Here is a 17151-nt window from a genome sequence, read left to right as displayed (position 1 = left end):
AGTATTTGTTCCCTTTACTTTGTCACCTTAGTTGTTTATAATATAAATTAAATCTGTAACATCAATGCCAGTATAAAATCTTTCTCTTAAAATGAACATAATACCAAATAAACCAAATAACAGTTTTTTTCTAAAGATTTATTTATTTATGATAGACATAGAGAGAGAAAGAGAGAGAGGCAGAGACACAGGCAGAGGGAGAAGCAGGCTCCATGCAGGGAGCCCGACATGGGACTCGATCCCAGAACTCCAGGATCGCGCCCTGGGCCAAAGGCAGGCGCTAAACCGCTGAGCCACCCAGGGATCCCCAAATAACAGTTTTAACTGGGATGCAGTCTTTGATTTTTTCTGAAACTTAAACTGTCAATATAACCTAATAGTATATTTACTTTTTTAAAATAAATTTATTTTTTATTGGTGTTCAATTTGCCAACATATAGAATATCACCCAGCGCTCATGCTGTCAAGTGCCCACCTCAGTTTACTTTTGATGTATCTTGCTTCATGCCTGACTCTTATGGATTCCCCCCACCTTTTAAGACAAGAAAGCAAGAACTTCTTTCTTTTTAAGTTGTATTATCAAAGCTGTGCTGCCTAACTACCTAAAATTAATTTGATATTCTAGGCACACGAGTGAGGTGTTACCTGCAATTATTTTCAGTGCACTGAAATGTGACTCATGTGCCTGGATTCAAACTAATTTTAAGCAGTTAAGTAAGATTTCCACATAGTTTTCATATGTTTTATTTCTTATAATATGTTTATCATTACCATTATCATTGTTTTCTCCTAATATGATTTTTCTACCTTTTCTAGTTTGAGCATGGAATTTCTTAATGGTAAGGAACAAAGAAGGAAAAACTAAATGGTTTTCACGGGTTAAAGCCCAAATAATTAAATACAGTGTTTTGAGCCTATTTTGTTCATTTATTTATTGGTCTTTTCAAACTCTCATAATTTTCTGAGTTCATCTAGATATAATTCAATTAACATTCTTTCTTTTCACTTATCTTTGATACTATTTCCATCTTCCCATCTTCTGGATTCTGGACATGTCTTTTGAAAAGGTATCTTAATATGGGAGACTTAATGTACACATACTGGTTCCCTAAGTTGCTAATCATTGCTCAATAAGCCCAATTGCGATTTTGTTACCCCAACAAAATCTAGAATGAAGCAGTTAATAGAAAAAGGGGATGTGATATACATTATACTAAAACATGTACATAATTTTTTTTTCTTTTTAAAGGTAAAGGATGTGATGGTGTCATTATGGTGATATTTAACACAAAGTTGGCTGATCCAACTGCATATAAAATTTGTGCCATAAAATAAGTCTTGCCATGAGGTTGCCATCTGTTAGCACTGATGAAGACAGGCTGGGATTTATGTCTGAAGAGGCCATTCAGAGCTCTGGAATGTGGCTGTGGATACAGCGACCCCAGCACCAGCTGCCACAGTTGCACTGCTAGGCCCTCAGAGCCATTCACCCAATATTGTCTTCACAATCCAGGCCAGTCTATGTTGGGAAAAATGTGGATACCAATTGTTCCCTTCTCTGGGAGTCTGGCTCACCAAGTGTGGGCCTCAGCACAGCTGGGAAATCTTCAGGCCCATTGTGGCTGGACTCAAGTGCTAATGTCTTGCTTTTTAGTCCAATATATTTAAAAGACTAAGGGGAAGGGAAATGGAGGTGAGGGAAAGTTGACTAGTGATAAAAAGCAAAACTGTAAACTGTATGGTAAACTCATGAAACAAGATAATGTAATAAGCTCATATTTCTCCTAAGTGTAAATGTAATACATAAACATAAAGTAGAACAAGTCTGATAATTTCTTCTGTCTCTCCACCCAAAAAGGTACAACTGTACCTGCTGAATAATTACTGACATTTCACTTCCTGATTTACATTGGCATCATTTAACCCAAATTATAATATTTATTTCTTTCAATATCATATACCTATATAGACCTAGCTATCATAATCTCTCTCTCTCTCTCTCTCTCTCTCTCTATCTCCCTTTTTCTCTCACCTATCTATCTAGAGATAGCTATATTACTTAGCTCTGGCTTAATGTTTGTGTTGTTTTTAGTACTTGCAGTTCTATATATATTTATATTATATATTCTATGTATTTCTCTGACTTGTAATCATGTTGATTACAATATGATCCTAACAGCCCACTCTAGTTTTCTTTACTTCAGGAAAATTATTGAAGGTCACTTGTTTCATTTTACTGATATCTGAAAGAAGCATCTTCTAGAATTGAGAATGGGATCATATTAGTAAGAAGGGCATTGCAAATCCATTTGAAGACTACTGGGATATAATTAAATAGGAACTTCATTCCAAAACTAGGGCACACAAACCCAGTGTTAATAATAGCTGTTCTGGGGCATGCTGAAGAATCTGAAACTAATCATCATGATTTCTGAGATTCATACATTTAGACACTTCATTTAATTGTGTAAAATATATATATATATATATATATATATATATATATATATTTTGCAGAGAAATCTGTGCTCTTGGGAATCTGTGGAGTACAAGAATAAGCAATGTTAGGCTTCCTCACTCCTCTGTTTCACCAAACCCAGGGGATTTGCTAGTACCAGAGACATGACTGTATCATTGAAGACAAAAACGTCACATTGATACCCAGAAACGTCATGTGATACCCAGGACATGTAGAGACTGCTTGTACTAAGGAATCCCAGGTGATGTACTACGGAATTAAGGTGATAAAAAAGTGAGTACAATATGCCTGACGTGAGACCAAAGGCACAAATATCTACATTTTCAATGTAAGTACAAAAAAGTTGGACAACAGTCTGTGCCAATTTTATAGAATTGTCTAGGGGACTTGATGATTGTGGTAGAATTTCTTCTCAAAAAAGGTTGTATTCTACCTTGAAACTGTTGAACTAATCACAGCTAAGTCTAGTAATTTTTTATGTGAAGTGATAGAAAAATTTTGAGGGAGTTAAATAATCTAATGGATCATCTAGTTTAATAGCACCCTCAAGCAAAATGTTTATTGTTTCTGAGTAAATGCAAATTGTTTAATGCTGCTCTGAAATGAACTATTGTAGAAGAGTGGCCAAATTTCCAAATTTTTCATTTGCAATATTCAAAAACCCACATATCTGAACAGGAGATTTGCATGCAGGAGGTTTATTGTAGCATGCTCTCAGGAACAACAGTTGTCAAGGAGTGAGGGGAGCAGAATAAAGCAAAGGGAAAAATTCAATTGCAATGAAATTATAACAGAGGCCTGGGCAAATCCCAGGAGGAGCTCTATAGCTACAAGGACCCTTGAGAGTTGTCTTCCATGGAAGCACAGAACCCACTTACAAGTCCCCTTTGTTGACTAAGCACTATGCTAAGGTTTGGAGATAATGAAAAAAAATGGTGCCTATCCTCAAGCAGCTCGAGTCTAGTGTCTAGTGAGGCAGAAAGACATGCAAGGAAATGATGACACAATGTCAAGTGACCAGTGTTGAGATAATGGTGTGTCACACCATGCTGGGGTAAATGCCTAGCATAAAACCCACAACTCAGAAGCTTTATTACAAAGACATTGCCAGGACGCTGTGCATTTATTTATTTATTTATCCCTTTAGTGATAAGTTTTGACTGCTTTTAGTGTATTGTTCCTTCAGACTTTCTGAGTTATCTCTATGGTGATGAAAGATGAAGAGCCATTTAATTACATTATGTGGAAGTGGGATGCTAATAGTTTGGAAACAATCCAACCCTGAAACTTTTTGGCTCACATAAAGGACTGATATTGACTGAGGATCTTCTTCCTTCTTATTGCTATGCTCACTCACTTACAAACAAACAATAAAGCCATAAGCCTCTCATGGTGTACTGACACCAGCTCCCAGGAATCAAATGGTTCTTGCCAGCTCCATTTTCAGTGTTGTCCAGTTGGTAGCTTAAAATTGGCCATGGTGGGAGTATTTACACAAAAGAAACAGGCAAATGCTAGAAATCAGGGCTATTTTTGTTCCTCAGAGAGCTGGCTGTTAAACATTTACTGGCACACGTTGCTTGTAACTGATACTATTTTGGTAGTAAAGGTTTCCTAGTAGCCACATTCTCAATAACAAATGTACAGTTTTTGCATTTACACATGCCTCATTTTAGAATCACGGTAGGTGGAAAGTGAGAGACAACTGCCACCTTCCCAAAGAACCAGAAATCAAACCAGTTTTCTGACTTCAAACACAACCTAAAACCTAAAGAAACAGAAGCGTGCCTCTAATCAGTGACAATCAAAAGGGCTCTTCAACATTTTCCATAATATACCCCAAAATCTGTGTCCTTGGGTCAACTACATCAGATGTCAGATGAAAATAACAGTAATGAAAAGTGATCATACCATCGTAGGGTGTAATATGTTACTTCAGATTTCAGGGGAAAAGAATGTCCTATGAAATACCTTCCCTATAAGTTTATTTCTGGAATGTTGTACACCTGCTGTATAAGGTGAGTTACCAAAACAGAGTACAGAAGAATAGGTAGAAAAAAGTGCCCCCAGAGAAAGGGGCAGGGAGGGCTGAAAGCTATAAGCTATTATACAATCATAAGAGAGAAAACTTTTAAAACAATTCACAAGATGGCTGAAGATATTTCAGTGAAAAGAAGGACAAGAAAAGTTAAAAATGAATCCCCTAGAATATGAATACATCATATAAGCAAATGACTTATTAACAGTCCATCAGAATCAAATATAAATTAAATGCTATACTTCTCAATATTTATTTATTTATTTATTTATTTATTTTTAAAGATTTTATTCATTTATTCATGAGAGACACAGAGAGAGGCGCAGAGACACAGGCAGAGGGAGAAGCAGGCTCCGTGCAGGGAGCCCGACATGGGACTCAATCCCGAGTCTCCAGGATCATGCCCTGGCCCAAGGCAGGTGCCAAACCACTGAGCCACCCAGGGATCCCCTACTTCTCAACATTTAAAACTGTAGTGCTTAATCTATAGCTTGCATTCTTTACGTTCACATACAAAAAAAAATTAAATATCTTACCAAGAACTGCCCAATTTGATTAATTCTTTAGTTAAAGTACATTATAAAACTTGAATTAAAAATTTATAAGTGTTTTATTTGAATTGCAAAGTGACGCTGGGCACACAAAATAACACACTTTGCAAAGTTTACTTGAACAGTGACTCTTCTGCTATTGTATTTTATTCAGTGACTTATGTGACTTGTCATGTAATATTCACACCTGCCATCACTCACAGTTCAGCAGTTTTTGACCTTCATTTAGGGCAGGGGTTCCTGAAGTGTGGTCCCAGACTAGCAGCATCACTTGGACACCTGTTAGAAATGCAAATTTTTGGGACTTACCTTAGAACTATTGACTTAGACTATAGTCGATAACTCTATTGAATAATCAAAACTTGCTAAGAGAATATAATTTAAATGTTCTCAAAAAAAAGTAAATATGGGACGTGATGAATGTGTTAATTAACTCGATAGGGAAAGATACTTTCACACTAATACACATATCAAATCATCATGTTGCACATTTAAATATCTTACAATTTGGGATCCCTGGGTGGCGCAGCGGTTTGGCGCCTGCCTTTGGCCCAGGGCACGATCCTGGAGACCCGGGATCGAATCCCACATCGGGCTCCCGGTGCATGGAGCCTGCTTCTCCCTCTGCCTGTGTCTCTGCCTCTCTCTCTCTCTCTCTCTGTGACTATCATAAATAAATAAAAATTAAAAAAAAAATTATTAAAAAAATCACATTTAAAAAAATAAATAAATAAATAAATAAATATCTTACAATTTTACTTGCCAACTATACCTCACTCAATAAACCTAGAAAAATAAATATAATATATTGTATATATTATATAATATATATTAAAAAATATATTTAAAAATATATATAAAAATAAATATGTATAAATATATAAGTATATAATATATGTATAAAATATATATTGTATAATATATTAAAATAAATAAAATGCTTTATTAAAATAAAATATATAAAATTATATATATAATATATATATATAAAAAGAACTTAAGGATAGAGTTCAGCAATCTGCACTTTAAAAAGCCCTACAGATGATTCTGATCTCGATCCAGTTTGAGAACCACTGGTTTAGATATAAAATATATATTGGGGTAAAATCTAATTTCCACAAGGACAAACACACATGGCACCTGTAAGGGCACCGATTACATTTATGTTGGTCATGTCTGTAGCATTAGTATCTTCTACAGTGTTTGGTCTAGAGTCAGGGTTGGGAAACACTTCCTGAATGAAGAGTCATCCTTTGCTGTCTTTATCAGTTAAAGAAACAGTGCTAAGTGAGCTTTGTTGCCTTTAATGAAATTCAGATTTAGGCCCTGCCTCAAAATTCATTTTGGTCACATTTTCACTGTTGTAAATAACCGAATCCTGGTTTCAGTCAAATGATCCTGAATCTATTCCTTTTCTCTGTAAGCTCTCCAGACAAAAATGGTTTGGCATGATAACAACCAAGTGCTTTAAATTCAGTACAATTTCACTTGCAGTGTTCATCCCTTTATTTCTAGAAACAAGCATTTCTAATACAAAAATGTTACCAAATTTCAGCTCCATGGCAGAAAAAAGTCCCTACGATTTATTTCTTTCCACATTTAAACAGACACATAAATATCTAGTTGCCAAAAGTCACCTCATTTTCACAAAATGTTCAGTATCAATTGCTTTGAATGAAGGTGTAGCAGAGGTGATCATTAGAGCACGTTCTTTATTCAAGAATATAGCAATAGCCACAATAGAAATGAATCCTTTTTAAATTTGTAGGCAACTGCTTCATAGCAAGTACATCATACAACAGACAATATAATATCATTTTGAGGGGCTTCCTAGCATAGTAAAGATATCACCAGTGCAAAGCAATCAAGTTTCAACTCACAAATCAAGTGAGACTCTAATGAGGCTAATCAAATTGACACCTTTCACAGGTCACTGCAAGCTTCCCAGAACAAACATTCTTCCAAGACCTCTCTGTCTTTAACATATCACCTAAACATCAACTGCTGGCCCCAGACATCAATGACATTGACTCCTTTAAATAAACACCCTCATTGCCAGAGTTTGCTTTGATTTTTTCCATAACTTGCTGGAAGTTAATCTGACTGATCTCATGAATTCCAGAACTAATCATGTCATATGACAAAGATTCCTGAAGAACCTTTGGTCTTAATGTAATTTGCCTTTGGTCTTAATGTAATTTTGTCACTTTTAATGTATAAGATTTTGCTAAGATTTCTTCTCTCATAAGGTTTCTTTAAGATTGCCCATACTTCGGACACTTAGCAGAATGCTAACAACAAGGGGTCATTAAGTTACATATATTCAAATGTGCTTGGAGCTCCACAATAGCTCAGTTGTAGCTAACGATTGAACATCAATGTAACACTATCCTATTTGGTTGGATTGCTATCATTCTTTTTGGTACATTCAATGAGAATGAATGGCTTGTATTTTGATCTTGAAAATAATGAGCTTACACGGTATACATTGCTGCTATTGAGTTTAACTACCTATATAGCTCAAACAAAGTAATCATTTCATTTAATGTTCTTTATCAGTGTGCAAGAAAATGTGGAAGTATTTTCCATAAACACTGTATAACAAACAGGGAACATCCTGCTAATAATGGCTAAGTGAATTCAAACACAATGCCATGCTACAGTCATAACCAGGAGCTTCCAGAACTGCCTGGCAATATAGATATACAATTTAAAATGAGATATCACAGCTCAAGGCGAGTAACTTACTGCTGCTGTTTTCTAGGGCACTAAAATAACTGGCACACTTAAGTCTTCATCGATTTTATATTCTTTAGTCTTTATGGTCAATGAGCTGTGTACATTGATGATTTGTTCTTCAATTGATTATGCAAAATGGCAGTTGAGGAGTATTAAGTTGGCCATGCCCCATGCAAACAGACCTTGTATGGCTATCATAGTTTATTTATTTATTTATTCATTTATTTATTTACTTATTTATTTATTGCTATCATAGTTTAATATAAACTTCCTTGGTCAAAAGGTAGAAGGGAATTATCTGTTTGGAAAATATCTTTTAAATGTTTGACGGTTTGAGTGCAAATTCATAGGAGTTGGATACCATCTAACTTCATAGTATTAGAGAAGAAGTGTTGTACCTTATTGAAGAAGAAAAGATTCAAGAGATTAGGAACAGAATAGGAAAGGATAGGAGAGAGAAGCTAGCCAGATCATGAGGCTCTACCCTTAAAACAACTGTAGTTGGAGTAGTTGGAATACTCCAGAGACACTACAACAGCAGATATAACCTCTGTTCCACTGGTCATTTTTTGCTGCTGCTGTACAAACCTCTTGTTCAAAATTCCCCTTCTGTCACAAGTAGTAGGAGAATCATTAAGTTTTGTGTTAAGTGCTCTTTTGTTTGGGAGAGGTGGTACTCAAATATGGTGCTATCTTTTCTTATATATGCCAATAGCACAGCACACAGAAAATATGAAGGAATAGAAATCTAAAAGCTCAAGACACAGAAAATGTCTCAGAAATTTCTGTAGGTCCTATTCTATTTCTGTAGGTCCTAGAATTGGAGGTGAAGGTATTGACGAACTCTTCCTAGACCTTCAAGATATTCAGGTCCTTAAGATTCTATTTGGTTTAGATGTTTTCCATTTTAAAGAAATCGTGTACACCTCAGGACAGAATTTTATAAGAGATACATAGGTCCCAGTTTATGTCTGATTTACAAAAGGTTTACAAAGTTTCATAGGTAAGCCAGGTTTACAATGACTGATTTAAATAAATATCTTTGTGATTCACTCTACACGGTGGTATATTTCAGATATGAATATTACTAAATTTAATTTCAGTAAGTTCCAATGGTACAAGCTATTTCAAGATTTGTAAATTAAGATGTGAACTCTTAACTCACAGAGACCATATATTTAATGAAAACCTGGACAAGGTCCTCACTAAGAAAGGAGCCAAATAGACTTGGGGCTATAAAGAAATCACTCTAATGCTAGTTGGTTTCCTTTCAGTGATGGATCTGCTTTTAGTAGCTTTTTATCAAAAGACAAAGTTAGATAAGACTTATATTCAATTTCTGGTAACAAGTTCTTTGATTTCATTTTCCTTTTTTTTTTTTTAATTAGAAATGTGTTTCTCAGCAACACTAAGATGATCATTTCAAATATCTTTGTTATCCCTTTCTTAAAAATCATTCAACACTTTTATAAGAAAAAAAAAGGTCTATAAGATGGATAGTGATTAATGACTTTTACGGAATGGATGTAATCCTGAGTAAACTGCTTGACATCTCAGGATTAATTTCTTCATTTGCAAAATGAGTGTTTGATGGGATCATAGGTAAGGTCCAAATTCAGGTTAATTTCTTACCTCTGTTCAGGTATCAGAAAGAAAAAGTAACTTTTGCTTCTAGTTCCACTTCTAATCAGAATCTTATATGAAACAAGCCACAAACAGTGGCTCAATGGTCCACACAGCACCTGCTGAGGACTCACAATTTCCTCTGTTGGCCACAAGATTATATGCCTTGATGACTTGGCAAACTGTCAAGGCACAAGGTCTAGGACAGTTTGGGAGCCTGACTTGAAAAACAACAAAAAATTTACATATTTGTCTGGTCTAGAGTTAAACACAATTTGGGGGGATGATTTACTCTCTATACCTAATTGAAAAAAAAATCTCCCCTTCCCAGACTAAATTCTGGATGACAACATAAAACATAAAAGGTAGCTGTGGAATTAACTTCCAGTCCTAGGCTACATCATAGTGTTGGAGAAGACATACTAAATCCGAAACGCCCTGGCCAATAATATTCCATATACAGTTCAAATTAAATTTAGAAAGAGAAGAGTCTGATGACAGACATAATTGGCCTTATCAGACACGTCACTGAATAACAAAAGAAATGTCAGTTTTCTGATTTAAGTGTTTAGATGTCAAAGGATGGTATATTTCACAGGTTATAATAATTTATTTTATATCTGTAGGTTTTATTTCCCACAGAAAAAAAGCATATGGTGAGTGATCAGGAATTTTATCTTGATTCAGAGAGTACCCAACTATCACTCTCCACAATAACATGGGGTAAGTGTGAACGATGCCATGGAAATAGTCATCTGTATCTGTCTTAGTAATTGTATAACAGGAGCCCTATTGCTATAAAATCAAGCTTGATTATACCTTTAGATGATAAAGAAACAGATGATTAAGCTCATCTGCTCTTCTCTATATGAAATACCAGCAATGTATACAGAAACAATAATTTTCATTTAAGAACGTATGTTAATCCAAGATGTTAGATCTAATAGAAAATAAGTTAGACTTCTAGTTAAGAACTGAACTGATACGAGCTGAGTGCATCTAAGTCACACAATCTCTAAAAAAAAAAATAGTCTAAGTATTTGATCACCAGGAGACCACCATAAGAAAAGAGAATATATATTTGCTAGTCTTTCTGGTAGCACTTAATATATAGAACAGGTACTAAAATGACATATAGCTCAATCTCTAAAAGAAAATCTTGTTGTCCCAATAACTTTCATTGCAAAAATTAGATTTGTATTGCTAGGGGACATATAAGCAGAATAAAAATTGGTACAACTTTCCTGGAGACAGTTTGGTAACATGTATTAATATTTGTATACCTCTGATCCAGTAAGTCTATATGTAGAATTTTAACTAAAGATCAAAAAAGATGAATGCACAAAGATGAGTGCACAAGTGACTTCATTATCATGTCATTTATATCAAAAATTGGGGAATAATCTACATGTCCATTATTACAGGTGTAGTTACATATACACAGTAATTTCATGTAACATGATGCTGCCATAAAAGTGATAATTCCATATGTTGACATGGGAACAAGATTATTTTCAGCACATTACTGAGTCAAAAAATTATATAATTAATGCGATTTTGGAATACAACATAATCTAAATATATGTATGAAAAGCTGTTTGGAAATTTGAATATGAAAACATTAAAAGTGGCTACCTCTGGTTATCAAATATACAAGTCTTTTCACTTTCTATATTTCACATGTTCTTCCAATAAGCATTTACCATGATTATAGTCAACAAAAAATGATACGGAGATCAATATCCCTCTTAAAATGTGGTATGTATAAGTAGTGGACCCTATCTACACTGAAATCAATTTCCATGTAGTCCTACTTAGAAGCCTAAAATCAAAGAACTCAATTGGTTTCAGTATGCTTGTGAGTTTTTTAAGCCTTAATTTTCAAATAAAGCATAGGTATCTTTTTCATGATTTGTAAAATTTCCACATTACTGAATTTCATACATTGAGTTGCCCTGTAAGATAGAAAGGCATTCATGCCTTACGGATCATTCAAGTGTCCAAAGAGTAGATAGATATCTAAAATTGCTCTTTAATTGGAAAGGATTATTCCCAATAGCTCCTCTTAATTACTAATATTAAGTTTTCACTATCTGCACTACAAAACAGGAGTAACCTTATGATAAAATTCTGAGTACTAATGAAATCATGTCATTCTAGGTCTCCTCAAAATGTGCTGTATGGGATGAGATCCTGCCATTACTAAGAAACATCACCACTTAAGGCACATACACACTTTTAAGAGCTGATTAGGTATTCCAGTCTAATTCTTTTCACCGTATTCATGACTGTAGAGTCCTTAGACTCTGAGCATTTTACAAATGCACACTTTCTCCTCTTGTTTACTCTGAGTTCTAATATTAAGTATGTTCTCAGAATAAAATTCAGAGGTTTGAAAGACAACCCAGGAGATCTGCATACTCCCATTTCTTTTCTGTAAGTGCAGTGGAGAGAAGGGGTGGAGGGCGTGTAATCTTCTACCCTGGCACAGCAATGTGACTTGGCTTCATTAAAGAGGGGACATTTCCTCAGCAGGAAAAAAGTTCATTACTGATGAGAGAAGACAGAAAAGTCAAGAGGAAAACTGCTGAAAGATACCTAACGGACGTATTAAATGAGAGAGGCTTAATGACATCTAATTTATGCAACAAGGAGGAGCTATGCACAATACATTTTTATGTTGATTTGCTTTGTTTTTGAGAGTCTATGAAGGTTATATCAAATCCTTTCAGAAATAGGGACTTAGGAACTGCTAGTTAGCTAACGTAACCTAATCACTGAAAACACAGTGTGACAATTTGAAGCACACGCAGAAGCAGGGAAGTCTGTTAGGAATAGCCAAGAAGACCTCTTCTGCATTTGGGGGCACTGCATCCCAATTTCTTTCATCCATATCCACTGGGTCCCCACTGCATCTGGACCTCCAGCACATACTCATGTTATACTGCACCTAGTTTTTGATGGGCCCATTTCTTCGCAGGTCACTAACTGGCAGCCAGAGGAAGCATTAGAATTACAGATATATTTGTTTGTCCAGGACAGTATTTTAACGATCTGTATTTAAATGCCTTTGTATGGGGCACGCACTGCTTGTTTTCATCCTTTGTTGTCTTATGCCTGGACATCACACACAGTCCACTACCTTTTAGGAACCTGAAGGTCTTTGAACTAATTATAAACTTGAAAGCAGGAACTCTATCTTCCTTACTTATATTTGGATTCCCATGATTTAGCATAGTAACCGACTCACATCAGAAATTTAACACATTTTGTAAATGAATACAAACTAAGAAATGGTAGATGGATCGCAGAAACAGATGGATGCTGCAGATTTGAAGAATAATGATGTTCCCTCTGCCTGTAATGCTCATTCTCTGAATAGCCACAGGTTGTGGCTTCTTTTAGAAGATTTGTACTTTCTTTCAGATTAAACTTAAATGCTAATCTTCCAATAAAGCCAGGCCCGAACACACTATATAATACTGTACATTGGCCTCACCCTTGCTGTGGGCCTCCCCAGGCCTCATGCCCTTTTATTTCTAGCCTGTTTTTCCAAGGTGCATGTTTCTTATTGATCTGTAATGTTTAAAAACATTGACATATTGCCTTTGTTATTTGTTGCCTGTTTCTCCTCAAACCTCCAGTCTCTACACTAGAAATGTAAACTCTAAAAAAGCAGGCATTTTCATCTCATCGTTTTGCTGTCTTGCTCATCGTTGTGTTGTAGGGGACAAGAACCAGGCTGAGCAGTGGGTACCCAATGAATATTTTCTGTATTCAGTAACAGAGGCGTAAATATTATACCATGGCTGGTGGTAGAGTTTCTTCCTAGGTCTTGAATGCTTTTCTGGAGTCACTCATTCTAAGGCTGCCAGGAGGAAAAGTGAAAAAAGTGGACCATTCATTGTTTTTCCACAAACCCAAAGAAAATCACATCTAGACACTTGAGATAAATTGCTGAAAACCAAATATTAAAAAGAAAAGCTTCAAAACAGAGATGAGAAAACAAAAGACACGTTACTTACATGGGAACGATGGTGAGGATGAGTGGCACCATCAGAAACCATGCAAGTCAGAAGATGAGGCAGCAATGTCCACAATAGCCAAACTGTGGAAGGAGCCTCGGTGTCCATCGAAAGATGAATGGATAAAGAAGATGTGGTTTATGTATACAACGGAATATTACTCAGCCATTAGAAACGACAAATACCCACCATTTGCTTCAAAGTGGATGGAACTGGAGGGTATTATGCTGAGTGAAGTAAGTCAATCGGAGCAGGACAAACAGTGTATGTTCTCATTCATTTGGGGAATATAAATAATAGTGAAAGGGAATATAAGGGAAGGGAGAAGAAATGTGTGGGAAATATCAGAAAGGGAGACAGAACATAAAGACTCCTAACTCTGGGAAACGAACTGGGGGTGGTGGAAGGGGAGGAGGGTGGGGGGTGGGGGTGAGCGGGTGACAGGCACTGAGGGGGACACTTGACGGGATGGGCACTGGGTGTTATTCTGTATGTTGGTAAATTGAACACCAATAAAGAATTAATTTATTAAAAAAAAAACAAAGTGGGGAAAATCAGCCAGAATACTCAACAGGGATACTATAGCAGAAGCCAAAGTTAAGCCAGATTAAAGGCATTTCAGATAAATGAAAGCTGAGAGAAACTGATACAAGCAGAACTGCAAAATGATACTAGATAGAAATTCAGATCTATTGGAAGGAAAGAAGAATGTGGAGAATGTCTGAAATGGTAAGAATGTGGGGGAACATAAAAATACACACACATATATATTTCCTTCTTCCTTAACTTTTTAAAAGACAAATTATAATTAAAGGGCAATAATAATGGATTATGAGTTTTATTAACATATTAAGAAATAAAATCTATGACTACAAAAACACAAAGAATGGAGGGAAGGTAATAAAAAAAGCATGTGATTGTACGGTATTTATAGATGAGGTAACCTAATACTCATTCAAATAATTCTACATGGGCTTTGATAAGTTATGACTGTGCGTTGTAATCCACACAACCACTAAAAGAATAAATAAAGGAGGATAGCTAAAAGCAAATAAAGAAAAATAGCTAAAAATCCAACATGCCAGAGCATGCAAAATAGAATATTAAAAAACAATATGAAAGAAGGCAGAAAGAAGATACATGGGAACATAGGGCAGAGGGGACAAGCAGAAAACTAGCAAGAAGTTAGACTTAAGCTAACCACATTAATAATTAAATTTAAATGTATGAAAGTTCCAAGTTAAAAGGCAGATTGTCAGATCACATAAAAGAAGCAAGAGTCAAGTATATGATGTCTATAGGAGTCACACTTTATACCTATATAAGTGCAGATAACTGAAATGGAGAAGGGTGTATAAGGATGTACTATATAAACTAATTTAGGGGAGTATATCACTGTCAGACAGAGCTGATTTCAGGACTTGGAGTATAATCAGGAATAGAGGCAACTGCTTAATGATAATATGACCAATTAATTAAGAAGACATAATAATCCTAAGTGCATACATTCCAAATAAACAAGCTTTAAAATATAGGAAGTAAAAAAAAAGATGATGGAAATAGGAGGAAAAAATCTAGAATCATAGGTAGAGTTTTTAACATCATTCTTTCAATATTTTTTTAGAACAGCCAGAAACACATTGATGTTATTGAATATGTAAATAACCTTATTAAACCAATTTAATTTCACTGGCATTTAAAGAACCCTACGATTAGCAACTGCAGAATATGTACTTTTCAAGCGTGCATGGGAATATCAATAAGACATTCTATCTGCTGGCTATAAAACAAATCTTAATTTTTCAGAAATTAAATCATGCAGTATATATTCTTTGACTATAACTGAATTAATTTGGATTTCAAATATCTCATGGGTCGAAGAAAAAATCCCATATGGAATTTGAAATGTTTTAATTGGAATGATAACGAAAACAGAATCCCTAAATTTATGGGATGCAGTTGACACAGAGGGAAATTTATAGCTTTAAATATTGATTTAGAAAAAAGAAAAGGTGAAATCAATGATGTGAACTTCATCTTAGAAAGCTAAGAAAAGAGAATTTAAAACAAGAGGAAAGTGAATAAAAGAATTCTATCTCAGGAAAACCCTTTTTATTTCAATAGTCATATTTGAGAACTTGCCAATTTTCAGATATAAGTTTTGTGAAATAGTTAAGTGGATCTTTCTAGAGCTCAAATGATAATTTAGGGCTATTCAAAATGTGAATGGTAGAGTTGTAGTAAGTAAACATATCCAATTAGAAAATTATTGCAATTTTTGTTTACCTTCTAAATGTACCATAAAAAGGTAAAATGCCTGAGGTTTAAATATATTTGAATGACAAAAACTTAGAGTGAAATGCCAGTAGCTATTAAAAGAAAGACTATCATGTTAGAACAAGAAGGAATACTGTAGTTTTTAAATGGAATGCTCTAGTTATCTAATAATTTTATTAATATAAAAAAAGAGTTTATTCTCTGCTTTTCCACTAGAGTACATTGCAAACCCATATGAATATATCCTTTGAAAGGATAAAAAATAAATCTAAGATTTGTGAGGGTAACACCATTCAAAAGAGACCTTAAAGTACAAATAAATATTGCCCTGGCAAACTCTTTCAATCTTGAACATGTTTAATGGATTCCAACAACAAGTGGATGAAAGAAAGTCTCTGACATGCTCTTATGTGGTCACTTTATTTTAAAAAATTGCTTGCACTGGGAAGAAAATGACAACAAAATAGGGATGTATGCTATGTTTTTAGTCACAAACATTACAGAACTGAAGTAATTCTATGTATTAGGACGAAACTAATAAAAACTTGTAGGTTATTCTAGTTTGTAGAACGTAGGAATTCTGAACAGACAGAGAATGTGCTAGATGAGAGGAATATGTAAGTGTGTGAGGCAGATGTAATCTGTGATCTTTTATTCCATCTTTTTGTCATTTTATCTGTACATTTGTTCATTTACCTATCAATCTAGGCAATAAACTAGCTAATGTCATCAATCAGCAATTCATAAATTCTCAAGTCAATGGGCTTGATTTCACAGTTTCACAGCTTCACTAAGTAATGTTAACAGAAATTCAAGAACAATATTGCATAAGAGAAATAAAATAGGAGCCGTACACAAAACTGCAAATTCTTTTAAAGGTACACTTAAAGGTAAAAAGAAACAAGGTGAATTAATTTCTTTTGGAAACAAGGTAAACTAATTTTAATAATACATTTTATTAGACCCAGCATATCCATAATGTTATCATTTTAACATGTAGTCAATATAAAAATTATTGAGATATTTTGTATTCTTTTAAAAAATACTTATTCAAGTGCTTAGAGCCCCTCTGATGGCATCAGACACCATCATTCACTTATCCTTCCAGTCAACAAATAATCATTTTCATGTAAAAAGAATTTTTTTGGTGCAGTGGAGATTATGAAAACAAACAAGACCTTCATAGTTTCAAGAAATTTACAGCCCAATAGAGATAACATACCCAAAAATGATTCTAACAGAAAATTGTAAAAATATTTTTTAAAAATTAAATAAATGCTTTGTCAGCTCAATCAAAGTGAAGTTATTTCCAGGATGGCAAGAGAAAACATTTGGGGGCAATTTTTTTTTAAAAAGCAAGGGGAAGGATTCTTATTAGTCATCACCCATTGTATACCAGGCATTGTGTATGTGTTTTCT

General features: G+C 34.7%; 1 protein-coding gene across 3 annotated transcripts in view; it reads right to left on the bottom strand.

Annotated features, from left to right (window-relative positions):
• The window catches only part of PLXDC2 (plexin domain containing 2), a 455724-nt gene that overhangs the window by 316482 nt on the left and 122091 nt on the right, over window positions 1-17151 (bottom strand). For 2 of the 3 annotated variants that reach the window (XM_072749365.1, XM_072749364.1), the window contains exon 2: window positions 5270-5347. The exons of the other annotated variant lie outside the window; for it this stretch is intronic. In XM_072749365.1, the coding sequence (XP_072605466.1) occupies window positions 5270-5347 (78 nt within the window). The remainder of the gene's footprint in view (window positions 1-5269; window positions 5348-17151) is intronic. 3 annotated transcript variants of the gene reach the window in all.

Source organism: Vulpes vulpes, chromosome 2 (assembly GCF_048418805.1).
Source record: "Vulpes vulpes isolate BD-2025 chromosome 2, VulVul3, whole genome shotgun sequence".
In the NCBI taxonomy this organism is placed as follows: Eukaryota; Metazoa; Chordata; class Mammalia; order Carnivora; family Canidae; genus Vulpes; species Vulpes vulpes.
The sequence above is the reverse complement of the archived record's forward strand: the minus strand, read 5'-3'. Positions and strand labels throughout refer to the sequence as shown.